Source organism: Poecile atricapillus, chromosome 23, assembly GCF_030490865.1.
Source record: "Poecile atricapillus isolate bPoeAtr1 chromosome 23, bPoeAtr1.hap1, whole genome shotgun sequence".
NCBI lineage: Eukaryota > Metazoa > Chordata > Aves > Passeriformes > Paridae > Poecile > Poecile atricapillus.
The window spans coordinates 2152882-2179092 of NC_081271.1; the positions used below are offsets into that span (position 1 = coordinate 2152882).

The window sequence follows — 26211 nt, forward strand, 5'->3', positions numbered from 1 at the left end:
CTGGGAAAGAGACACGGGATGTCACAAGGACACGGCTGGTCTGCCTGCGCCCCCAAAAACGGGATGTTCCGGGAATTTGGGAGGTTTCAGTGGGTCCCCTGCAGGGAGCAGCTCTCCCCGCCCTTCCTCACCCCCACCCTCCAGACCGCAAGGTTTGGAATACAAAAAAAAAACCCCACAAACACCTCAGAGAGGTGAGCAAAGCTGCCTACCCAAAACCATGGTCATGAACTTCTCCTCCACGCCCACCTCCAGCAGCAGCGGGGGCACGTAGGTGATGCCGGCGGCCAGGCACACCTCCAGCCCGAAGGTCAGCGAGTTGACCAGCAGCAGCTGGCTCCGGCGGCTCTGGAAGGACATGCTGTCCCCAGCCACGCTGTCCCCACCCCTCAGTGGCACAGGGCCGTGTCCTGCCAGCTGCACAGATCCCAGGGATGCCCCCCAGGCAAGGATTGGAGCTTCCCTTCGCGGGGTGCTGGCGAGATGCTGCTTCCCATTTTATCAACAGCGAAGGAACCGTCTTTTCCTCTTCCTCTTCTGGTGGGATGTGGGGAGCCCGGGCAGGGATCCTGCTGCAGGCTTCCCCTGCTGCTCACAGGCTGTGGGGAGAGAGCGTTAAACACAGTGAGGAACGGGGGAAATCCAGGGGCCACAGGGATGTGTCACTGCTGGAAGGGACAGTCCCCGTCCCAACGGGCTCTGGGAGAGGGGCAGGTTAAAGGGTGAAAGCTCCGTCGGTGCCAGGTTTGTCTTCACAAGGCTTTGTGACAGGGTTTGGAGGGTTGATGACCTCTCCATCCTGTCCAGCCACCTCTCCCAGATGGCAGAAAGGATTTGGGGGTCTCCTCTCCCAGGGAAATCATTTCAGAGCCCCCTGCAAGGATGAGGGGAGCGCCTGCAGCCACACGGGGCCATCCCCAGAGCCCACCACAACCCCCAGCGCTGCTCCCCAGGCTCCCAGGGAAGCAATTCCACCCAAATCCCACCCCCAGCCCCCGGGATGGGGCACAGGGAGCAGATGGTGCCTCCGTGGAGTTTCACAAACAAACCTGACCCACTTTAGCCTCATCTAACAGCGAATGGCAATTACCTTACTCATTAGACTGAGTCATTTATTTGCCCTGCTCGCTTCTCTCCGGCTTCTCCGGAGGGGAGAGGCCAGGGGACGGGGCAGGGGCTGAGGCAGGAGGGAGCAGGAGCTCGGGGGTCCCCAGCAGCCAGCCCAGCAGGGTCTGCTCCCAGCTCCTGGGGCAGTGGCCTGGTGACACCCCGAGCCCCCCGGTGTGTGCTGGCAGGTACAGACCGGGCGGTTTTGTCACTTTTCTCTCTCTCCCCGTGTCACCATCAGCTGATAACCCTCCAGGGGGTGGCTGGGGGAGGCTGGCAGGGTGGGGATGAGGCTCAGCCATCGCTCCCTGCCTCTTGCTGCTGTGGAGAAATGCCACTGCTGAGCTCGGGAGCTGCCGGTGCTGCTCGATAAATTCCAATTATTCCCTTTTTGGGACCCTTCACCTCACAGGAGATCCCTCTTTTCCACATTTAAACGCCTTGCCCAAGGTCAAACAGAGGGGGAACAGCAACGATTTTGCTTCAAGCACCAGAGGCTTTGAAGGCTCGGGAGCCACAGGAGGGCTGAGCATCCCTCCGGAGCATCCCTCCACCTTGCCCAGATGTGGCTCACACACAGGATGTGTCAGCCTGGCTCCCTCAGGAGGGTGCCCAGCTGCATCCCAGCCCTGGGAGGAGGAATTCCAGCCCCAGCAGCACAAACCCAGAGTCACAAAATGAACCGAGCCACCACGGCTCAGAGCCGGCCCTCGGCGGGGGATGCAGTGTCCGCTGTAAGAGAGGGGGAGTTATCCCCAAATAAACCCCAAAAGTTGCTTCACACAGATTAAAAATTGGTTTTTTTTCCCTTTTAGTGCTGTGCCAGAGCACTGGGGAGGCAGCAGGGATCTGTTCACCTGCCTGAGGATTCCAGTGTGGAGGCAGAGCTGGATTTCCCAGAGCAGACCTCTCCTCCCTCTCCACACCCTCAGAGGGCTTTAACGAGAAAATAAATCCCTGGAGCAATAATCACAAACAGCCAGAGAAGTCTCAACTGCAATAAAGCTGCGGCTAAAATCGCAGCAGATCATGAACTTTATCCCAATACCCATTAATTACTCTGAATTTTTCCCACAGAAGAGCGACACAGAAAAGCGCTGAGCAGGAAAATCACCTGAACTGCTGATTTGTGGGGACAGAGGGGCTGGAGAAGGGAGGTTTGGGAGGCTCAGGGAGCCAGGACTCACCTGGTTCCTGGCAGGTGCACACAGCTGAGTGTTTGCAGGGCAGCAGAGGTGGAACCCAGCACAGGTTTGGTTTCAGGGCCCTCCCTTTTTGCTGATAACAGCGGAGTTATTGACACCACACAGCCGGGCCCCTCGCTCAGGGCTGAGCAAACGCTGCTGGCACCCCCTCAAAGGGAGCTGCCCTGAGGAAACCCCAGCTCTGGGCTCACACCTGACTTCTACCCCCCAAAAAAACCCTGATTTTGTATTTATCACCCTCCCTCGCTGGGCTGTGGTGCAGATTCAGGACGAGGGGTTGGTGTTTTCTTTTTAAACCAACACCAGGTCCCTGCAGCTCTGCAGGTGACAGGCTGGCCCTGAGTGACAGCCCCAGCAAGGTCACACAGCCTTTCCTCAAACCCCAAATCCAACCTTTCCCAGGGGGATTTATCTGTTTCTGGCATGGAAGGAGTCAGGAAAATCCATCCCCAGCTGGGAGATTCCAGCAGCTCCCTGCCCATCCCAGAGGGATTTTGGAGATGTTTCACAGGTCCAGGTGACCCTGGCACTTCTCCCCTCCAGCCTCAGTTTCCCCAAATTCCCACATCAGGAACAGAATTTGTCCTTTGCTGCTCAAGGAGCACCTTGACAAAGACAACAGCAGCCCCTAAAAAAAGGGATTTTTGGATGTTTCCTGCACTTGGGAGCAGAAGGGAGCCACATGTGGGGCTTTTCCTGGAGCTGGCGTGCCACGGGACATCAGCTGCTCTTCCTTCTCCCTCCCTGGGGGAAACCAAAGCATCTCCAGGGCCTCCTGGGTTGTTTTTAAAGCTCACAAACACAACTTTTCCTCCCCTTTCCCTGCAGAGAAACAGGAGATCAACTCCTGGAGGCTGCCTCACCTGGCAGCCAGGTGGGAGGGCGGGTCCAGGGCAGGAGCAGAGCGGTGCTGGACAAAGGCAGAGGAGAGGATGAAGCCAGGGAAGATTTTAGGAAAAAAACAACCCCAAAACACCTGGAAAAGGTGCAGGGCATTGATGGACACACACAAAGAGGATTCTCCTCCTCCCAATCTCCTAAATCTTCCCAGCACAGGGTCCTAGAGGAAATCACATCTCAGCAGTGCTTAGAGTGAAGAGTGAGGGCTGGCTATTTCAAAATTAAAATTACATGGCAGAGAAAAAACTGATTTATTCCTGGAGGAATCCATGTCCTGCTGAGGCACTGGAATGAGTTTCCCAGAGAAAATTTGGCGACCCCCACCCCTGGAAGTGCCCAAGCCCAGGCTGGAACATCCTGGGATGGTGGAAGGTGATGGTGCACGTGGCATGGGAGTGGAACAAAATGAGATTTTAAACCTCTTCCGACCCAAACCACTTGATGGTTTTATTATTAAATATTATTAAATAAATATAATATATAATATATATATAATATATTATATATAAATATATAAAATATAATATAATTATTAAATAAAATATTAAATATTATAAATATTAAATATTTATTAAATATGGTATTTATGGTATTTATTATTAAATATTTTTATATGGTTTTATTATTAAATATTTTTAAATATTTAATAATTAATATTTTTAAATATTATTAAATATTTCTGACCTGTCAGTGCTGCCTCTTTCCCTTAGGAAAGGAAATCCCTTGGCTCAGGTGGGGCTGCTCCAACCCCCAGCACTGATCCTCCCCTTCCCTGCCCACGCCAGGTTTGGCACCCAGAGAGAGGGAAAGGCAAAATCTTCCCTCTCACAACCCCAAACATTCCATCTCCAACCTTCCCAGGGGCTCTTTGTGAATTCCCTGGGAGCCCTCTGGGAGAAGGGGTGGGGGAGAGCTGAAGGGGAGCGAGCTGGGGGAGCTTTCACAGCTCTCAGCGCTCATTCAGCGGCGCTGAAAGGGAAATGCACCATGGAGAATAGCTCTGGCAGGCTCCTCGGGATGCCATGGAAAACCCACCTGACCTCTCCTGACCCCCTCCCCTCCCAAATCTCCTTGACCCCATTCACGGGGAGAGGGAGGGGAGAGGGGTGAGTTATTTGGGCTCTCTGAATTAACTCCACGTTTCCACCCTTGGGGAAAGAGCAGCAACTGCTGGAGATCCTCTCCGGGGAGAGCAGACCCCGGTGGGTTTGGGATTCCCTCCCGTGGGTTTGGGATTCCCTCCCTCGGGTTTGGGATTCCCTCCCTCGGGTTTGGGATTCTCTCCCCTGGGTTTGGGATTCCCTCCCTTGGCTTTGGGATTCCCTCCCCTGGCTTTGGGATTCCCTCCCTTGGCTTTGGGATTCCCTCCCTTGGCTTTGGGATTCCCTCCCGTGGGTTTGGGATTCCCTCCCTCAGGTTTGGGATTCCCTCCCTCAGGTTTGGGATTCCCTCCCGTGGGTTTGGGATTCCCTCCCTCGGGTTTGGGATTCCCTCCCTTGGCTTTCGGGTTCCCTCCCTCGGGTTTGGGATTCCCTCCCCTGGCTTTGGGATTCCCTCCCTCGGGTTTGGGATTCCCTCCCCTGGCTTTGGGATTCCCTCCCCTGGGTTTGGGATTCCCTCCCTCGGGTTTGGGATTCCCTCCCCTGGGTTTGGGATTCCCTCCCTCGGGTTTGGGATTCCCTCCCTCAGGTTTGGGATTCCCTCCCTTGGCTTTGGGATTCCCTCCCTTGGCTTTCGGATTCCCTCCCTCAGGTTTGGGATTCCCTCCCCTGGCTTTGGGATTCCCTCCCATGGCTTTGGGATTCCCTCCCTTGGCTTTGGGATTCCCTCCCTCGGGTTTGGGATTCCCTCCCTCGGGTTTGGGATTCCCTCCCTCGGGTTTGGGATTCCCTCCCCTGGCTTTGGGATTCCCTCCCGTGGGTTTGGGATTCCCTCCCCTGGCTTTGGGATTCCCTCCCTCGGGTTTGGGATTCCCTCCCTTGGCTTTGGGATTCCCTCCCTCGGGTTTGGGATTCCCTCCCCTGGCTTTGGGATTCCCTCCCTTGGCTTTGGGATTCCCTCCCTTGGCTTTGGGATTCCCTCCCTTGGCTTTGGGATTCCCTCCCTTGGCTTTGGGATTCCCTCCCCTGGGTTTGGGATTCCCTCCCTCGGCTTTGGGATTCCCTCCCTCAGGTTTGGGATTCCCTCCCCTGGCTTTGGGATTCCCTCCCTTGGCTTTGGGATTCCCTCCCGTGGGTTTGGGATTCCCTCCCTTGGCTTTGGGATTCCCTCCCTTGGCTTTGGGATTCCCTCCCTCGGGTTTGGGATTCCCTCCGTGGGTTTGGGATTCCCTCCCTTGGCTTTGGGATTCCCTCCCTCGGCTTTGGGATTCCCTCCCCTGGCTTTGGGATTCCCTCCCCTGGCTTTGGGATTCCCTCCCCTGGCTTTGGGATTCCCTCCCCTGGCTTTGGGATTCCCTCCCCTGGCTTTGGGATTCCCTCCCCTGGCTTTGGGATTCCCTCCCTTGGGTTCGAGATTCCCTCCCTCGGGTTTGGGATTCCCTCCCGTGGCTTTGGGATTCCCTCCCTCGGGTTTGGGATTCCCTCCCCTGGCTTTGGGATTCCCTCCCTCGGCTTTGGGATTCCCTCCCCTGGGTTTGGGATTCCCTCCCTCGGCTTTGGGATTCCCTCCCGTGGCTTTGGGATTCCCTCCCTGGTGGCCCAGGGCAGCCGGGATCTCTCAATCCATGGAGATGCTGCAGGAGCTCCCAGAGCCACGGGAAGGGCCGTTCCCGATGGCAACTCCAAATTCCACACTGGGAAACCTTGGATTTGCCGGGGCTGGGGGGCAGCTCTCTCCTGCCTCGCCCCTCCAAGGGGATCCTGCTGCTCCCAGGGCTAAAATCCCGAGCTCTCCAGGCCCTTCTGAGGCACGGAGGGATCCCTGGCACAGGCAGCCGAGAGCAATTCCATTTGGGAATGTTTGCCAGGGTGGAGGCAGCTCTGTGCTGCCTGTCCTTCACCCAGGTACCTCCCACTGCTTTGGGGAGCCGAGCCAACAGCTCCAGGGATGCTTTAACCTGATCCCAGAGAACATCACACACAGCACAGCTCTGCCCCACAGCCTGCACCCTCCTCTGGCCAACAGCTGCTCCTGCCAGAGCCTTCCTCCCACATCCAGCCAGGCCTCCTCTTCCTCCTCCTCCTCCTCCTCCCCCTCCTGCCCCAGCAGAGGCCGCAGTGACACCCGTGGAGCTGTGAGGGACAGACGGGAGCCCAGGGCCACGACAGAGCATCCCTGGGCTTCCCCCGCGGCTGCCCGGGCCAGCTGGGAGCACAGCTGGGAACAGCTGGAGCTGGGGGAACAGCTGGAGCTGGAAGCACAGCTGGAGCTGGGGGAACAGCTGGAGCTGGAAGCACAGCTGGAGCTGAGAACACCTGGGGTTGGGGGCACAGCTGGAGCTGGGGGCACACCTGGAACTGGACACCCCGAGTCCAGCAGGGGCCAGGGCTGGTTGGGGTGACCCTCAGTTCATCAGGGGTACCCCACAGACGAGCTCAGCTCGGCGCTGCTGGGCATTGAGCCCCAGTGAAGCCCAGCTCAGCTGCAAAGGGATCCCCAGCCCAGGCTGGATCAGCCCTGATCACCCCAACCGGGGCTGGATCAATCCTGATCACCCCAGCCCAGCCTGGATCAATCCTGATCACCCCAACCCGGGCTGGATCAGCCCTGATCACCCCAACCCGGGCTGGATCAATCCTGATCACCCCAGCCTGGGCTGGATCAGTCCTGATCACCCCCGGGCTGGATCAGTTCTGATCACCCCAGCCCAGCCTGGATCAATCCTGATCACCCCAGCCCAGGCTGGATCTGTCCCGATCACCCCAGCCCAGGCTGGATCTGTCCCGATCACCCCAGCCCGGGCTGGATCAGTTCTGATCACCCCAGCCCAGGCTGGATGAGTTCTGATCACCCCAACCCGGGCTGGATCAATCCTGATCACCCCAGCCCGGGCTGGATCAGCCCTGATCACCCCCAGGCCAGATCAGCCCTGATCACCCCAGCCCAGGCTGGATCAGTCCTGATCACCCCCAGGCTGGATCAGTCCTGATCACTCCAACCCGGGCTGGATCAGTCCTGATCACCCCAGCCCGGGCTGGATCAGTCCTGATCACCCCAGCCCGGGCTGGATCAGTCCTGATCACCCCCGGGCTGGATCAGTTCTGATCACCCCAGCCCGGGCTGGATCAGTTCTGATCACCCCAGCCCGGGCTGGATCAATCCTGATCACCCCAGCCCAGCCTGGATCAGTTCTGATCACCCCAGGCTGGATCAGTCCTGATCAGCCCAGCCCGGATCAATCCTGATCACCCCAGCCCAGGCTGGATCAGTCCTGATCACCCCAGCCCAGGCTGGATCAGTCCTGATCACCCCAGCCCGGGCTGGATCAGTCCTGATCACCCCCAGGCTGGATCAATCCTGATCACCCCAGCCCAGGCTGGATCAGTCCTGATCACCCCAGCCCGGGCTGGATCAGTCCTGATCACCCCAGCCCAGCCTGGATCAGCCCTGATCACCCCAGCCCAGGCTGGATCTGTCCCGATCACCCCCAGCCCGGATCAGTTCCGATCACCCCAACCCGGGCTGGATCAATCCTGATCACCCCCGGGTTGGATCAGTTCTGATCACCCCAACCCAGCCTGGATCAGTTCTGATCACCCCAGTCCAGCCTGGATCAGTCCTGATCACCCCAGCCCAGGCTGGAGGAGCCACTCTGGGGTTTGTGCTGCGCTTCCCCCGCTCAGGACTCACCAAACTTCACCCATCAAAGCCTCCCCAACTCCTCAACACACCCAGACCAACCCACACAGCCAAAAGCTCTGCAGCCCTGAGAGCCCCAGCCCGGCCGGTCACGCTCCCCTGCGCCGGTGTCAGCTCTGCTGCAGGCAGCTCCAGAGCTCCAGACAAGCTTGGCTGGCTCCAGGGCAGAGCCCCAGCTTTGTTTTGCTGCTGCACGACCCAAGCTCTTGCTTTTATTCATGAGAGGAGCCCCCGTTCCGGGGCGGGAGGGGAAATGAGATGATCTGCTTCTGCTTTTCACTCATTTCTGCTGTTTCGAGACGGTGCCCATCACCCCTGGCACTTGATCCAAATCAACCTCTCCCCCGGCCTTTCTTCTCCACTTATTATAATTTTCATTTTTTTTTTTTTTTTTTTCAGCAGAAGAATCAAAATGTAAATTGAACTGGAAAGGGGGAATAAAACCAGCCCCCTCCAGGTGCCCCCTTCTCCCCGGCGTGGGGACGGGCACAGATTATATCCGGCAGCACATGACCAGGGCCTGTATTTATGTGTCAGAGTGTAAAACCCACCCTGCTGAGCTGCCTTTTCTCTGCCTGGGGCTGGGGGCTTCTGCTCAGCGTCTCCTCAAACAGCCCCACAAAGGGGATTAAGGAGAGCCCCTCAGCCCCGCAGAGTAATCCATCAAATTATCCCTTGTTGGCGTTGCTGTCCTCTTCAGGGGGAAAAAAAAAAAAAGGGAAAAAAAAAAGAAAAAAAAGCCCTCCAAAAGCTTTTAAAGGCACTGAAATTACACTTGAGCCTGAAACACTCCACCCAGCTGCTGGAGCCCGCAGCACAATGGGCTGGTTGTAAAGGGAATCCCGGGAAGTGAGGAGCAAGGAAAAAGAGACGGACACTTAAAAAGGGCAGCGGCGTCCCCAGGGCTGGAGCCAACAGGTGGCTCAGAGCCCCCCTTTCCCCAGAGCCTGCAGAGATGTTGGGCATCCCAGTCACCCCCAGTTCTGCACCTTTAAAACTGGCTCTGAGAGCAAGAGAGGGGGAAGAAGAAGCTGCAGTTTGTGTTAAAGAAAAAAAACATCACTGCCACACATCTCGCTGCTGGACTGTGGTGTCTGCAGCACGGACAGACAGCAGGACAGAGCTTCTCTCTGGTTTTTAGTTAGTTTTAGCTAGCTGAGGCAGAGGAGTTCCCTGGACCTTTATTTTCTCCTTTTTTTGGATCTGTGCAAGCCTGCTCTGGACTGAACACCCCAGGAGCCAAACCCCGGGAGCTCACGCCTGTGGCCCACCGGGGCCTGGGCCCCGGAACTTTCCAGCACCAGAGGGACTGATAAGAACCTGAGTGAACCGAGCTACACCACATGGAAAGGACTTTTCTTCCTAGACTTGCCATCCCATCCAACAGCAAGAGGTTTTATTATTTAATATTATTCAATTTCTGTTCAATAAACAGCTTTTTCCACTTCTCTCCAAGGAATTTTTTTTCCCTTTCCCGGACCAGTTGGTGGGGAGGGGTCATTTCCCTGTGGAAATCCCCATTTGGAGTTTTCCTCCTTAATTTGCCCTAAACTAGGACAAATACAGTTTTTTTACAGAGAGGGAATTTGGGGCTCTGGGATGGGTTTGCCGTGCCCTGCTGGCCCCACGGATGCATCCTCAGCAGAGGTGAGGCTTGTGAAGGTTTGCACCTGTAGGGGAGCATCCAAAGGGTCCCTGCAGGGAATGCAGATGGATTCCACCGTCCCCAAACCCCCAGCACAAACAGCAGCACTGCCCTGGGCATCTCCACGGCAAAGCAGAGCCAAAACCCTCACCAAAACCTTCACCAAACCCTCGGAAAACCCTCACCAAAACCCTCATTAAAACCCTCACCAAAACCCTCACCAAAACCCTCACCAAAACCCTCATTAAAACCTTCACAAAACCCTCAGAAAACCCTCACCAAAACCTTCACCAAAACCTTCACCAAACCCTCACCAAAACCCTCATTAAAACCCTCATTAAAACCTCACCAAACCCTCGGAAAACCCTCACCAAAACCCTCATTAAAACCTTCACCAAAACCCTCACCAAAACCCTCATTAAAACCTTCACCAAAACCCTCACCAAAACCCTCATTAAAACCCTCACCAAAAGCCTCAGAAAACCCTCACCAAAACCCTCATTAAAACCTTCACCAAAACCCTCAGAAAACGCTCACCAAACCTTCACCAAAACCCTCACCAAAACCTTCACCAAAACCCTCACCAAAACCCTCACCAAAACCCTCACCAAAACCCTCATTAAAACCCTCAGAAAACCCTCAGAAAACCCTCACCAAAACCCTCACCAAAACCCTCACCAAAACCCTCACCAAAACCCTCACCAAAAGCCTCAGAAAACCCACACCAAACCTTCACCAAAACCCTCATTAAAACCTTCACCAAAACCCTCATTAAAACCTTCACCAAAACCCTCACCAAAAGCCTCAGAAAACCCTCACCAAAACCCTCACCAAACCTTCACCAAAACCCTCAGAAAATGCTCACCAAAACCCTCAGAAAACCCTCAGAAAACCTTCATTAAAACCCTCATTAAAACCTTCACCAAAACCCTCAGAAAACCCTCACCAAAACCCTCACCAAAACCTTCACCAAAACCCCGGGAACACTCGGAATCTGCTTTTCCTTCCACTGCAGATCCCTGAATTGCTCCTCAGCCCCTGTTTCGAGGGCTGAACCCTCCCTCTCCTGGGCAGGGATTTCCTGGGCTCCCACTGCTGGGATTTTTGGGGAGAATCCTCAGCGGAGCAGGGATCACAAATGCTGATCACAAATTGTTCACCCCAACAAAGCAGGGCTGGGAAAGAGAGGAGCAAACCCAAACCCTGACACAGAATTTCTGAGTTAGAAGCAGCCAATGTTTTCCCCTCTGTCACAGGGAGCCAGCAGCCCCTGGAAAATGGGAAGAGAAACTGGAAGTTGTGGTTTGCTGTGACAAACCCTGTGACAGCCACGGGAGCAGAGGAGTCCCAGGTTTTGGGGTGGGAAGGACAATTCTGGTGTCTGAGCAGAGGCCAAGGCTGGGCACCAGGCTGGAAATCCAAATCCTGGAGCAGCTGGAGCAGGGCAGGAACAAATTGTGGAGTTTAGGAGGGATGAGAGGTGTCCCTGACCCCAAACTGTGCCCAGGACAGATGAGGGGTGTCCCTGACCCCAAACTGTGCCCGGGAGGGATGAGGGGTGTCCCTGACCCCAAACTGTGCCCAGGATGGATGAGGGGTGTCCCTGACCCCAAACTGTGCCCAGGAGGGATGAGGGGTGTCCCTGACCCCAAACTGTGCCCAGGATGGATGAGGGGTGTCCCTGACCCCAAACTGTGCCCAGGAGGGATGAGGGGTGTCCCTGACCCCAAACTGTGCCCAGGAGGGATGAGGGGTGTCCCTGACCCCAAACTGTGCCCGGGATGGATGAGAGGTGTCCCTGACCCCAAACTGTGCCCAGGACAGATGAGGGGTGTCCCTGACCCCAAACTGTGCCCAGGAGGGATGAGGGGTGTCCCTGACCCCAAACTGTGCCCAGGAGGGATGAGGGGTGTCCCTGACCCCAAACTGTGCCCAGGAGGGATGAGGGGTGTCCCTGACCCCAAACTGTGCCCAGGAGGGATGAGGGGTGTCCCTGACCCCAAACTGTTCCCGGGAGGGATGAGGGGTGTCCCTGACCCCAAACTGTGCCCAGGACGGATGAGGGATGTCCCTGACCCCAAACTGTGCCCGGGATGGATGAGGGGTGTTCCTGACCCCAAACTGTGCCCAGGAGGGATGTCCCTGACCCCAAACTGTGCCCAGGAGGGATGAGGGGTGTCCCTGACCCCAAACTGTGCCCAGAGCAGACAAATTTCACCCCAGCACCCACCACTGAACCCCAACCTGTTCCTGGGGGAAAAAGGGAACAACCCAAACTCCTCACATCCTCAGGGATGAGGATGCATCTGGACCCCTCTGGCTGCAAATTTTGGGAGCCTGACCTGGAGTTCTTCCTCAAAGGAGACCCTTGGAGCCCTGGACACGCACACAGAGCCACCAGGTCCCCACGCTCCTCGGGCCATCTCTCCATGGATATTTTGTGTTCCACAATCCCGGTTATTTTGGAGAAGCTGGATGCTGAGAGATCTCTGAGCCGGGCCCCTCTGGCCTCCCCCGGCAGGTTGGGGGGTTTCTCCCTGGCTGTTTTCTGTCTGGAAAATGAGGTCACGGCTTTGAAGGAGACAAAAGAGCCTTTGCAGGGTGAGGAATAGCCCCGGGACAGCTGCGAGAGCTGAGCCCCCATCACTCACAGCTCAGGGATCCCCACACTCCCCTGCTGTCCTTGGCACTGGGAACGGGCAAAAAAAAAAACAGGGAATGAAAAAAAAATCTAAAAATTTACAGATCTAAAAATCTAAATGTTTTTAAACTGGGACTTGCTCTCAGATCTCCTTGTCCCCCACCCCGTTTTCACCCTCCCAGTCGCCCCCCTGGCAGTGGAGGGGGGTTTATTCCAAATTTCCGAGGGATTTTCTGTCACATCAGCACCCCCTGCCAGAGGGGGAGGTGTGCAGGGAATAATGTGAATTTTCTGCCGTGTTTTAAGGGCCAAATCCACAGATCAGAGCTGTTTTAAAAAAAGCAGTTTTCTGTGCCTGGGGCAGGAAATCTGCCCAGGCTCTGCCTGCAGCACATCAACCCCTCGGGGTTAATGAGAGCTCTCAGATCACTGCTGGAGCAAGGGGAGACTTCTCCTTATCGTGGCAGAACAGCTACAAGGACTGGGCCTGAAAACAGGAGATTCCACGATTTTATTTCTGCCTGATAATTGCAAAGATAAGGAGCAATCCGATTTTTATTTCCTAAATAAATGGCTTCCTTTCGCTGGAAGGTCTTGACAGAGAACTTCAGAAGTTTTGTTGTTTTTATTTTCCTTTCCACCTTCTCACTATCAGCTGAAGGAATTAGGGGCTCACAACAGGCAGGGATTTAACATTCACCAAAAAAAAAATAAAAATAGAGCAGTGAGGAATATCTGGAAGGGAAATTTTCCACTTTTTTTTAAATAAAAAAAAAAACCAAAACCACGAGGCTCAAAGCTGCCATTTCTACAGGAGCAAGACATTTTTACCACCCCCTCACTCCCCACCCAAACAGGAACCTCACTTCTATTTTGAGTCCTGGAAAGAACATCAGCCCTAAATTATCAGCTTTTCACTCATTAGGCACGGGGGTCAAGTTGAAAGCTGGCTGGGTTTTGCAGAAAAACCCCCTGAGCAGGGCTGCTGAGGGGTTTTGTGGCACAGGAGCTGTGAAAACTGAAATTAAAGAGCAGGGATTTGTGTGTCAGGGATTGAGCAGGGGCAGGATTTCCTCCTGCCGTTATTTGCTGGGGTAAAGTCCAGAGGGACACAGAGGAAGCAGAGAGGGCTCTGATATTTGTGTTGCAGGGCACCTGGCATGGGCTGTGCACCTTCCAGAACCTTCCAGAACCTTCCAGAGGGGCACCAGCACTCCCTGCCTGCCCCAAAGGCTCATCCTCTGCCACGAGCAGCACAAGCACAGCCTGTTCCCAGAAATCCCAGATGGAAAAGGCCCTGTGGAATCATCTGCTCATCCTCCAGCCTGGATGGAGGCACCTCAAGCGCTGAGGCTGCAGGAATTCCCCCTGGAACAATATCCCAGGGAGATTTAAGAGCTGGGAAGTGTCTGTCTGTCCTTCCCTCCCTCCCTCCGGCCATCCCCAGTGTCATTCCTGCTGATTTCCATGCTCCAGCCATCCCCAGTGTCATTCCTGCTGATTTCCATGCTCCAGCCATTCCCAGTGTCATTCCTGCTGATTTCCATGCTCCAGCCTCTCTCCCAGCCCAGCTCCAGCCATTCCCAGTGTCATTCCTGCTGATTTCCATGCTCCAGCCATCCCCAGTGTCATTCCTGCTGATTTCCATGCTCCAGCCATCCCCAGTGTCATTCCTGCTGATTTCCATGCTCCAGCCTCTCTCCCAGCCCAGCTCCAGTCAATCCCCAGGAACAGCCACCCTTCCAGGCCCGTTAATTGCTCCGTGGGCCTTGGCCAGGGCACAGCAGCTTTTTGTTCCAGCTGCTCCAGCACACAGGAATGGCTTGGCCCAAACATTCCCGAAGGTCCCAAACATTCCCAAAGGCACAGGAATGGTCCCCAGCATTCCCAAAGGCACAGGAATGGTTTTTCCCCAGTATTCCCAAAGGCACAGGAATGGTCCCAAACATTCCCAAAGGCACAGGAATGGTTTTTCCCCAGGAATTGTTTGTCCCCAGCATTCCCAAAGGCACAGGAATGGTTTTTCCCCAGCATTCCCAAAGGCACAGGAATGGTTCCCAGCATTCCCAAAGGCACAGGAATGGTTTTTCCCCAGCATTCCCAAAGGCACAGGAATGGTCCCCAGCATTCCCAAAGGCACAGGAATGGTTTTTCCCCAGGAATTGTTCGTCCCCAGCATTCCCAAAGGCACAGGAATGGTTTTTCCCCAGGAATTGTTCGTCCCCAGCATTCCCAAAGGCACAGGAATGGTTTTTCCCCAGGAATTGTTTGTCCCCAGCATTCCCAAAGGCAGCTCTGGAGCAGAGGCCACACAAAGCCGTCCCCTGTCACTCCCCGAGCCGGTACCTGGCACCACGGCCGCTGCCACTGTCACCTCCTGGTCCCTTTGTGCTCTCAGGATTTCTGAGCCGCTGCAGAGCTCCAGGGAAGCGCTGGCCCTGTGACCACAACAATCCTTTATTCTCTTTGCCGGCTCCAGAGGGGGAATTTGGGAATTGGTGCCAGGATCCGGAGCGAGGTAGCGCAGTGACAGCGCTGGCAGGATGCTCCTCAGCGCCTGCAGGTGACCAAAAACCACTCTGGGCTCTCCTCTCCAGACTGAAGTGACCCCACAGCCCTGGCAGAGGGGAAGGGACAGGAAAACACCCTGGAGCAGTGGTGGGTCCTTCTCCAGAGGCAGATCCAACCTTCCCAGACTGATGGGAAAGGCACCAAATCACCAGCAGGGATAAAAACACCCACAGGGTCCAGTCAAGGTTTGGTCACATCCCCCTCAAATCCCACCCAAGAGCCAGCTCTGCTCATTAATCCTGAATTAAAAACAGGGAATTGGGATTCAGAGCTCTGATCCTCAGCTTCTTCATGCAGATCCCAGCAGGATTCACTCCTAATGTTTGGGAAGGAAAATGTGATCCAGGGATTCACTGCTAATGTTTGGGAAGGAAAATGTGATCCAGGGATTCACTGCTAATGTTTGGGAAGGAAAATCTGATCCAGGGATTCACTGCTCATGTTTGGGAAGGAAAGAGTGATCCAGGGATTCACTCCTAATGTTTGGGAAGGAAAATCTGATCCAGGGATTCACTTCTAATATTTGGGAAGGAAAATGTGATCCAGGGATTCACTCTTAAAGTTTGGGAAGGAAAGAGTGATCCAGGGATTCCCTCCTAATGTTTGGGAAGGAAAATCTAATCCAGGGATTCACTTCTAGTATTTGGGAAGGAAAATGTGATCCAGGGATTCACTGCTAATGTTTGGGAAGGAAAATGTGATCCAGGGATTCACTGCTAATGTTTGGGAAGGAAAATGTGATCCAGGGATTCACTGCTCATGTTTGGGAAGGAAAATGTGATCCAGGGATTCACTGCTCATGTTTGGGAAGGAAAATGTGATCCAGGGATTCACTGCTAATGTTTGGGAAGGAAAATCTGATCCAGGGATTCACTCTTAATGTTTGGGAAGGAAAGAGTGATCCAGGGATTTTCTGGCCCCATTTCACCCGAAGTCTCAAGCCATAAATCTAAAGCAGGATTTCCGTGCTGCCCCACAACTCTGTGCACGTTTTTCCAGGAAAAGAGAACATGAACATCTCCCAAGTGCTGACAACCTGCACGGATTGGAGTCACTGCACTCATTATATTCCTGCTTCTCCTGAAATCCCAGCTCCTGCAGACAAACCACCACGGAGAACTTCAGCTCCCAACAAAACAAAGGTGGGGGAAAAAAAAAAAAAAATCCTCAGAGCAGCTCCCTCGAATGAAGGGAAAAACTTTCACACCTCACAAAGCAACCCCAGCGCCTGGCATTGTTTAAAGTTGCTATTTTCAAATAAACCTCACGGCTTTGCCAGAGGCCATCCTGAATTCCAGCCCTGGCCAGGATCAGAATTCCTCTGCCAGTCACCAAAAGTTGGCTCTGAAATCCCCAGACCAACAACCCCCAAGGTTTCCCTGGATGAAGGACGGGGCCAGTCCTTGGGATGTGGACTGAGATCATTTTCTTTTCGCTCAGAGAGGAGGAAAAAGCATCCAGAGCTGCAAATCAGGCACCTGCTCCTTGCTGTGTGTGTTCCAGCCCCCCAGACAAAGGCGCCTTTGGGACCAAATTCCTCCTTATTTTGCCAGACAATATTCACAGGGGTCTGTTTCTCCTCTTCTGCAGGCTGGCAAAAACGTTGAGCAAATATTTGGGAACGGCAAGAGGAACTGACATTTTAGGGTATGAAAACAAGGAGGAAAGGGCACAAATGAGGGGGAACCTCCGAGGAGCACCAGGAGGACAAACAGGAACGGAATGGTGGCCTCAGAGTTCCACTGGGCTTTGTTTTCTGAGCAAGCAACTCCACAGCTCAGAGGGTTGGGCACACCAGCAACTTTTGCAGCTCCATGAGATGGAATCAGCACAAGGAACAGGACAGGTTTCACATCACCACCCTCAGAAAACCCAGAGCTGGGGCACAGAACTCTGAAAAAACTCTGTATTTTACCATTTTCCCCCTTCTTTATGGTGAGATCGTGCAGATCTACGTTTGATTACCTTTAAAACTTCCCTCTGCTGGTTTTTAAAAGCCAGGGTTGCTCCCTGATGGTTTCCATGCCCTGATCTCACCCGGACAGGCTGGAGCTGTGATATTGAACAATCAGAAACGGAGAAATCAGCCCTGGGAAGAGCTGAGAGCTGCTCACGAGCTCCTCGTGACTCCACACTCAGCTTTAATCACGGCTTCAACCGGCCTGGGGGGTCACAGGACTGGCCAGGGTTTAAGCTGGGCTTGGGCTGGGTTTTAGCTGATCTGGGGCTGGGTTTGGACTGGGTTTTAGCTGATTTTTGGGCTGGATTTTAGCTGATTTAGGGCTGGGTTTTAGCTGATTTTTGGACTGGGATTTAGCTGATTTTTGGACTGGGATTTAGCTGATTTTTGGGCTGGGTTTGGACTGGGTTTTAGCTGGTTTTTGGGCTGGGTTTTAGCTGGGTTTGGGCTGGGTTTTAGCTGGTTTTGGGGCTGGGTTTTAGCTGGTTTTGGGGCTGGTTTTGGGCTGGGTTTTAGCTGGTTTTTGGGCTGGGTTTTAGCTGGTTTTTGGGCTGGGTTTTAGCTGATTTAGGGCTGGGATTTAGCTGATTTTTGGGCTGGGTTTTACCTGGGTTTGGGCTGGCTTTTAGCTGATCTGGGGCTGGGTTTGGACTGGGTTTTAGCTGGGTTTGGGCTGGGTTTTAGCTGGGTTTTAGCTGGGTTTTAGCTGGTTTTTGGGCTGGGTTTTAGCTGGTTTTTGTGCTGGGTTTTAGCTGGTTTTGGACTGGGTTTTATCTGATTTAGGGCTGGGTTTTAGCTGGTTTTGGACTGGGTTTTAGCTGATCTGGGGCTGGGTTTTAGCTGGTTTGGGCTGGGTTTTAGCTCAGCCCATGTCCTAGGCCATGAGCCACCATCACCTGATGGGATTTTTTCCCAAAAAGAGGAAATTCAGCCCCTTTGGGGTTTCTGTGTCTCCCTGCTCCTGCAATTCCCTGCTCACCCCAAGCACCACCTCCCACCCCTCTGCTCCTTTCCCTCCTGGCTCCCTCAGAGCCCCAAATCCATCCAAAACTGCCCCAAATCCATCCAAAAATGCCCCAAATCCATCCAAAAACGCCCCAAATCCATCCAAAAACGCCCCAAATCCATCCAAAAATGCCCCAGATCCATCCAAAAACGCCCCAAATCCATCCAAAAACGCCCCAAATCCATCCAAAAACGCCCCAAATCCATCCAAAAATGCCCCAGATCCATCCAAAACGCCCCAGATCCATCCAAAACTGCCCCAAATCCATCTAAAAATGCCCCAGATCCATCCAAACCCGCCCCAGATCCATCCAAAAACGCCCCAGATCCATCCAAAAATGCCCCAAATCCATCCAAAAATGCCCCAGATCCATCCAAAAACGCCCCAAATCCATCCAAAAACGCCCCAGATCCATCCAAAAACGCCCCAGATCCATCCAAAAACGCCCCAGATCCATCCAAAACCGCCCCAGATCCATCCAAAAACGCCCCAGATCCATCCAAAAACGCCCCAGATCCATCCAAAAACGCCCCAGATCCATCCAAAAACGCCCCAGATCCGTCCAAAAACGCCCCAAATCCATCCAAAACCGCCCCAAATCCATCCAAAACTGCCCCAAATCCATCCAAAACCGCCCCAAATCCATCCAAAACCGCCCCAGATCCATCCAAAACCACCCCAGATCCATCCAAAACTGCCCCAAATCCATCCAAAACTGCCCCAAATCCATCCAAAAACGCCCCAAATCCATCCAAAACCGCCCCAAATCCATCCAAAACCGCCCCAAATCCATCCCAAAACGCCCCAGATCCATCTAAAACCGCCCCAAATCCATCCAAAACCGCCCCAAATCCATCCAAAAATGCCCCAAACCCATCCAAAACTGCCCCAAACCCATCCAAAACTGCCCCAAATCCATCCAAAAACGCCCCAAATCCATCCTAAAATGCCCCAAATCCATCCTAAAATGCCCCAAATCCATAAAAAAATGCCCCAAATCCATCCAAAACCACCCCAAATCCATCCAAAAACCGCCCCAAATCCATCCAAAACTGCCCCAAATCCATCCAAAACTGCCCCAAACCCATCCAAAACTGCCCCAAATCCATCCAAAACTGCCCCAAATCCATCCTAAAATGCCCCAAATCCATCCTAAAATGCCCCAAATCCATCCAAAACCACCCCAAATCCATCCAAAAATGCCCCAAACCCATCTAAAACCTCCCCAAATCCATCCAAAAATGCCCCAAATCCATTCAAAACCGCCCCAGATCCATCCAAAACCGCCCCAAATCCATCCAAAACTGCCCCAAATCCATCCAAAACCTCCCCAGATTTCAGCCAGCGGGTGAAGCTTTGCTTTGATGTTGCCTCAGCCAAGTCGAGGGGGCAGCAAGACCTCAAAGATCACCTCAAGCAGCCCCTCCTGGGGGATGAACACAAACCCAGAGCTCCTCAGCCACCCCCACCGTGCCAAAAGCACCGAAATGAGTGAATCAGAGGAGGAAAACAGACCCTGAGCACAGCACTGAGGTGATTTTTTAAATTATTTTGAGGAGTCTGAGCTCCCAACGCCATCAGCAGCCACCAGAGCCCAGCCAAAACCCCGAGCTCCGAGCTGAGGCTTTGGCTGGGGAGGAAAGAGATGGAACTCAGGGAGAAAAAAAAACCCCAAATCAGCCCTCCTCCCCTCCCCAGCACTGCCACTGGAGTGCTCCAGAGAAATAAACAGTTTGGGGGAAAGGTTACCAAGAGTTTACGCTAAACATCATTTCCGAGGGACTCTGGAGGGGATGAAGTAGAGCCAGGGTTGTATTTTTAAACTCAGGGATCAGCCCAGTGATTCCAGCCTCTCCCACCGTGGATGCAGCACGGAGATCAACAAAAATCTGATTAAAACTGGTTTTAGCTCCTTCAAAACGCTGGTGGGGTTTGTCTGGAGCGCACAGAGGTGCCTACAACAGCTTTACTCCGGGGATGATGAAACTCACGGTGCTGGTTCTGCACATTCCAGCAGCCTCCTGGTGCTGGGGGACACCTGGAGGCTCAGGAGCTTCCACTGGGACCTCGTGGAGAGGACACAGCACCCACACAACTCCCTGTTTGTAGGGGAACATCCCCAAAACATCCCCAAAGCAGCCACAGCAAGGAGAACTCCCCTAAACCCCCAAATCGGTTTATACCCCGAGATACAGGGATTTAAATCCCCTGTAAAGCTCTCATTTAATTTGCTGTTAATTCTGGAGATTCTTGTTATCCATATCAAATTTCTAATCCTTTTTTTTTTCCCCTCTCCCCCAATCCCAAATCCCATCATCCAAGCGCTCTTGGCTTCCACGGAGCTCGGTGGCAACAAAATCCAGAGTTTTAGGCACAGCCTGGAATGCCAGGGCTGGCTCCAGCACCACTCCCCACGGGAGGAAACAGCTCTGGATGATGCCAGAAAATCCAGGTAGCATCACATATTTAAAAACAAAACAAAACAAAAAAGACAAAACGAAAATTGCAGGTGGGGCGAATAATAGAAAAGGTTTCGAGGCTGGTACATGTTTTTCAGGAGTGTCTGCATGACTTCAGTGCCCAGGTCATTTGGGTACTTTTGAAGTTCTTACTCATGTTCTATTTCTATAAGTTTGGAGATATTCTCATGTTACACAGGTAAAGGCTGACTCTCCTGAGCCACATCCAGAACAGAAATCAAAAATGGGATTTGGAGCCTGGCCACTTTCGCTGTGACAAAAGCAGGTCCAGGTGAGCACCAGGAAAGCTGTTCCTGATGTGTTTCCCTTGCAATTTTGCGTTTGTTTGAAACATTAAAAATGGAAATGGAGCATCTTGCCAGGTCAGGCCATCTCCAGCACAAGATTAATAAGTTTATTTTATTGCTCTTCCCTTCCTCCTAAAGCTGTCATCGGCGGGAAGACAAATGAGTCTGGTAGTTTATGTTTATCATAAACAACTACAGAGTTTCACCAGCGGAATCTCGAGTCCTGCCGAAGCCAGGAATCCCTGGAATTATCCCCATTTAGGGACGGCTCTTGAGGCACCAAACCCAAACAGAACCTACAGCCAGGTAAAGAAAACTCCCCTTTCCTTGTGTCCTAAGGGTTCACTGACCTGCAATCCTTCAGGATTTCTGGGGCTCCATCCCGCTCCCCAAACTCTCCGCCCGTTCGGGAATCTCCGGAGCAGCGCGGTCACCGCGGGTGTCCCTGCGAGAACGGCAAGTTTGGGAAATTTGGGAAATTTGGGAAGAGCTCCGGGCTCTGTCCTGGGGAGCTCGGGGAGGGCAGGACCCCCTCCCACAGCCCCACCTGCTCCCTCTCCGCTTCCCGACATGCGGCTTTCGCTTTATTTTTGGTTTATTTTTGTTGTTTCCCCGCGGCAGCTCCAGCGTAGGAGCATCAGACCCGGAGCGCCTCCTCCTCCTCCTCCTCCTCCTCCTCCTCCTCCTCCTCCTCCTCCTCCTCCGGGCAGCGCTCGGTGCTGGCTGCGCCTGGGACCCCCTAAAGCCCCCCCGATGTCCCCGGAACCCCCCGCGCCCAAGCATCGCCCCCGGCCCGGTGCCGGTTCCCGGGGCTCGGTGCCGGTTCCCGGTGCCCGGTGCCGGTTCCCGGTGCCCGTGCCCGGCCGTACCTGTGCGGCAGCCGGGGCTGAGCCCAGCCCGCGCCTCCGCCGCAGTTTAAAAGGGCAGGTTGTGCCGGCAGGGAGCATGCGCTGCCGCGGGCGGAGCCCCCCCGGCCGCCCCTCCCGCCCCGCCGGGCTCCGCCGGACGAGCATCCCCGGTACCGGCGGGGACAGCGGCACCGGGACCCAAATCCTGGCTGGGAGAGCATCCCCGGTACCGGCGGGGACAGGAACACCGGGACCGCGATCCTGGCTGGAAGAGCATCCCCATCTCCGCACTCCCGATCCCCGCAGGGACAACGGCCCCGGGACCTCAATCCTCGCCGGGAGAACAGCCCCGGTCCCGCATTCCCGATCCCGAAGTCCCGATCCCCGCAGGGACAGCGACACCGGCCCCGCATTCCCGAGCCCCGCATCCCCTCCTGGAGAACAGCCCCGGTCCCGCGTTCCCGATCCCGCATTCCCGATCCCGAAGTCCCGATCCCCGCAGGGATTGTGGCCCCGGTCCTGCGCTCCCGGTCCCCGCATCCCCGCAGGGAGAAGAGCCCCATCCCCGCAATCCCATCCCTGCAATCCCGATCCCGCAGGGAAAACAGCTCCAGTCCCCCGGCCCCATCCCTGCAATCCCGATCCTGCAATTCCGATCCTGCAATCCCGATCCTGCAATCCCATCCCGCAATCCCATCCCTGCAATCCCATCCCGCAATCCCATCCCTGCAATCCCGATCCCTCAATCCCGATCCTGCAATCCCGATCCCGCAATCCCATCCCCGCAATCCCATCCCTGCAATCCCATCCCGCAATCCCGATCCTGCAATCCCATCCCTGCAATCCCATCCCTGCAATCCCGATCCCTCAATCCCGATCCTGCAATCCCGATCCCTCAATCCCGATCCTGCAATCCCGATCCCTCAGTCCCGATCCTGCAATCCCGATCCTGCAATCCCGATCCCGCAATCCCATCCCTGCAATCCCATCCCTGCAATCCCATCCCTGCAATCCCGATCCCTCAATCCCGATCCCGCAATCCCGATCCCTCAATCCCGATCCCGCAATCCCGATCCCTCAATCGCAATCCCGATCCTGCAATCCCGATCCCTCAATCCCATCCCCGCAATCCCGATCCCGCAATCCCGATCCCTCAGTCCCGATCCCTCAGTCCCGATCCCTCAGTCCCGATCCCTCAATCCCAATCCCACAATCCCATCCCCGCAATCCCATCCCCGCAATCCCGATCCTGCAATCCCGATCCCACAATCCCATCCCCGCAATCCCATCCCCGCAATCCCATCCCCGCAATCCCATCCCGCAATCCCATCCCTGCAATCCCATCCCTGCAATCCCATCCCCGCAATCCCATCCCGCAATCCCATCCCTGCAATCCCATCCCTGCAATCCCGATCCCCCATCCCTGGGGCCAAACCCCTCCGGCACAGCAGCCCCATCCCCGAGCCCCCAGCACTGCCATCAGCCCCATCAGCCGCTCCCAAATATCCCCAAATATCCCCAAATATCCCCAAATATCCCCAAATATCCCCAAATATCCCCAAATATCCCCAAATATCCCCAAATATCCGGCCTTTCTTTCTTTTTTTTTTTTTTTTTTTTTTTTTAAATCCCCTTTTTCTCTCATCCCTTTCTCTCTCCCCATTTCCTCTCGAGCAGGGCCCGCAGCAGGAGCAGTTTCTGGGTTTGTTTGGGGTTTCTGAGCTGGTGCTTCCCTGCAATGGCCTGGATTGGATGTCAATAGGGCCCCTGCTATGGGAAGTTTGTGACCTGGCCCTGGACATTATTCATGGTGGGTGAGTGCTTAAACCCACATGGTGTGCGAGGGAGAGCGACACAAAATACATCCATTTATACAGAAATACATCCATTTATACAGAAATACATCCATTTATACAGAAATACATCCATTTATACAGAAATACATCCATTTATACAGAGAGAGATCTGGACATTGTATCAGCACCTAACTCCAGGAACAGGAGCAAAACTGAACCCCAAATTGAGGAAAAATCAACATTCTGTTCATCCACACAGCCTTTGGGATGAGAACCCTCCGACAGAGCAGCCTCCCCTAAACATCTGCAGCAACAAATATTTTATTTTTTGTGTGTGTGTGTGAACAAAATGAGAGGGAAAATGAGACAAGAATGCAGTGGAGAAAGCCAGCTGTTCCTAAATGAATGTTTGAGAGTGCTGGGACGAGATCTTCAGCAGAAGACTTCGAAAAATCATCAAAACCCCTTTTTTTTTTTTGGTGCTATTTAAATCTTTGGCCCTTTGTTTTGTGATGGATGAATTCACGCAGCTCTCTGAGCTCCAGAAGCATTACAGAGATTAGTTATTTTTAATCTTCACAGGGTCCCTCCTTTGGAGCAACTTTGTAGCTCCCAAGGTCAAAAAAAAATCCCATTTCCACGTCCCATTTCAGCTTGGGTCAGCAGGATGGTGGTTTTTTCACTGGAAACAGCTGTTCCCTCCCAAAGTTTGCTGGAAGGACTCGCCCAGCACAGAAAAAAGCAGAGGAGCACCTGCATTTGTTGTCACTTGAGCTGATGAGAGCTCTCTGGGGTGGCTGAGGAGGAGAAAGGACACTGCTGTTTCCTGGTGAGGGGGAAAAAAAGGCGTTTTTGGCAGTCCAGATGCAGATAGGAGGAACTCAGTAATAAAAAAAACCCCAAACCTAACCAAAAAAACAAAAAAAACCACTGGAGAGCTGGGTTATGACTTCAGCTGGGAAAGAGCCAGAATCCAAATTTGGGTGGGGAGAGCTGCCCCTGTTTTTTTAGTCAGAGAAGTTCAGAAGCAATTAAACAGCTATTAGTGCTGGTTTGGGTTTTATTTTTTTTTTTTTTGTATTTTTTTCCTTCTGTTTTCCTCCCTCTTCAGCACTGGAGCAAATGACTCTGCCAAGGTGGATTCCCAAATGTGCCCACACGGAGCTGGGCACCGCAGGGCTCAGCAGTCAGAGTGAATTCCAGTTTCCAGTCTTCTATTCCGGGCTCTGAGTCACTGGGTGATGATGGTTGGGGCAGTCTGGAAGCAGAAATTACAGCCTGGGGTGGGGCTGGGCGCTCCTGGATGTCCCTGAGAGGGAGTGACAGCTCCAGGGTCATCCTCACCAGCAGCAGGACGTGGGGAGGGAGGTCACAGAAAGCCTCGTTTCTCTCAAAAGTCACGAGATAAATGAATATTTATGAGTTTGTAGCAGTAGAGAAGACTGAAATCTCTTACAGTGGGTTTGTCACAGAATTGTTTAGGTGGGGAAATCCCTCTGTGACCAAATTCGAGCTGTGCCCCATCCCCAGTGGCACCTCCAGGAATTCCCTGGACACTCCAAACCCCCCTGGGCAGCTCCAAGGCCAGGCCACCCTTTCCATCAGGAAATTCCTGCTCAACCTCTGAGGCTGTTTCCCCCTTTCCTGTCCCCTTTTTCCTGGGAGCAGAACCTTCCCAGCCCTGATTTCATTTTCCCTGCGATGCAGACCCAAACTCTGGGGGGAACTTGTTGATAAAGGAATCTTTATCAGGGAAAAATCCCCTGAAATTCCAGCCAGGCACTCCATCCCTCCCCAGAAATCAGCCGTGGGTGGGAGCTGCAGCTCTGTTCTCCCTCTCCAGAGAGGAATTTTCACTCTTAGACCTTTATCTCCTCTGTTCTGCTGTGCAGGGCTGGCTCCATGAGGAACTCTGAGTGCAGGGAGCCTAAATTTGGCCACCCAAACAAGAGCCTGGCCTCATTTCCACTGATTGTTTAACCAAATCCAGTCCTGGGCTTAAAAATGGATCAATTTTGTGCAGCAGGGCCAGGATTGAGCCATCATGGGACTCTGCAAAGCAGAATTATTTATCAAGCAGAGGAAACACAGAGGCCTCAGCTGCTCCTGCCTGATTAGATCCCAGCAGAGATCCCTGCTCTTATCTAAAACAGGGATCTCTGCTCTTATCTAAAACAGGGATCTCTGTTCTTATCTAAAACAGGGATCTCTGTTCTTATCTAAAACAGGGATCCCTGCTCTTATCTAAAACAGGGATCTCTGTTCTTATCTAAAACAGGGATCTCTGCTCTTATCTAAAACAGGGATCTCTTCTCTTATCTAAAACAGGGATCTCTGCTCTTATCTAAAACAGGGATCTCTGTTCTTATCTAAATCAGGGATTTCTGTTCTTATCTAAATCAGATGGATCCAGCCCAGCCAGGCTCATGGCATGGAGCAGAATATTTCCAGGGCTCAGGCAGCCTCACACGTGGAGGAGAAATCGAGGATCCAGGAGGATCCTCAGCTTCACCCCGGGCACAGGATGAGCTGTGGCAGCTCAGATTCCCCTGCTGCAGCTCCACACGGCGATTTTGGGGGGCTCTGGTTCGTTCTGGGTGTCTGAGGTGTCTCTAAACCCATTTTGTGCCTGGTTACAGAGAGTGTAACCCTGACCTTGGCTGCTGACTCACAGCCCAAACCTTTCTGCAGGCAGAGAGCACCAACCTGACCTCAGCACCCCTCCCAGGGAGCATTTACCAAACTTTCACATCCCAAGGTGGAAAAGTGGCAGAGAAAAGCAAAACAAAACAACTTTGGGGGGTGTCCAGTGCTGCTGCCTCGGGTACCAAGGTGGGAATTCCCACTGGGGCTTCTGGAAGGATCTGCCCTGATGAGCTGGTGGCTAAAAATCCTTTGTGGAGTCAGGAGTGATGCTGGGCTTTGTTTAATTGTGCCTGGAGCAGCTTTAGAAGGAGGGAGAAGG

The 26211-nt window shown here is 53.7% G+C and overlaps 1 protein-coding gene across 8 annotated transcripts in view; it reads right to left on the bottom strand.

Moving 5' to 3' along the window:
• SLC45A3 (solute carrier family 45 member 3) overlaps positions 1 to 21520 on the bottom strand; it is a 31373-nt gene extending 9853 nt beyond the window's left edge. For 3 of the 8 annotated variants that reach the window (XR_009279428.1, XR_009279431.1, XR_009279427.1), the window contains exons 1-3: positions 21472 to 21519; positions 20953 to 21047; positions 213 to 599 (exon numbers count right to left, since the gene is read on the bottom strand). Coding sequence is in view for 1 of the 8 variants with exons in the window: in XM_058856081.1 (XP_058712064.1) it covers positions 213 to 360 (148 nt within the window). In the remaining 7 variants the exon portion in view is untranslated. Of the gene's footprint in view, positions 1 to 212; positions 600 to 2294; positions 2415 to 14644; positions 14737 to 20952; positions 21048 to 21149; positions 21284 to 21471 lie in introns of those variants that run through there. The other 5 variants (XR_009279430.1, XM_058856081.1, XR_009279432.1 and 2 more) reach the window with 4 other exon arrangements.
• Positions 21521 to 26211: the final 4691 nt, after the last annotated feature.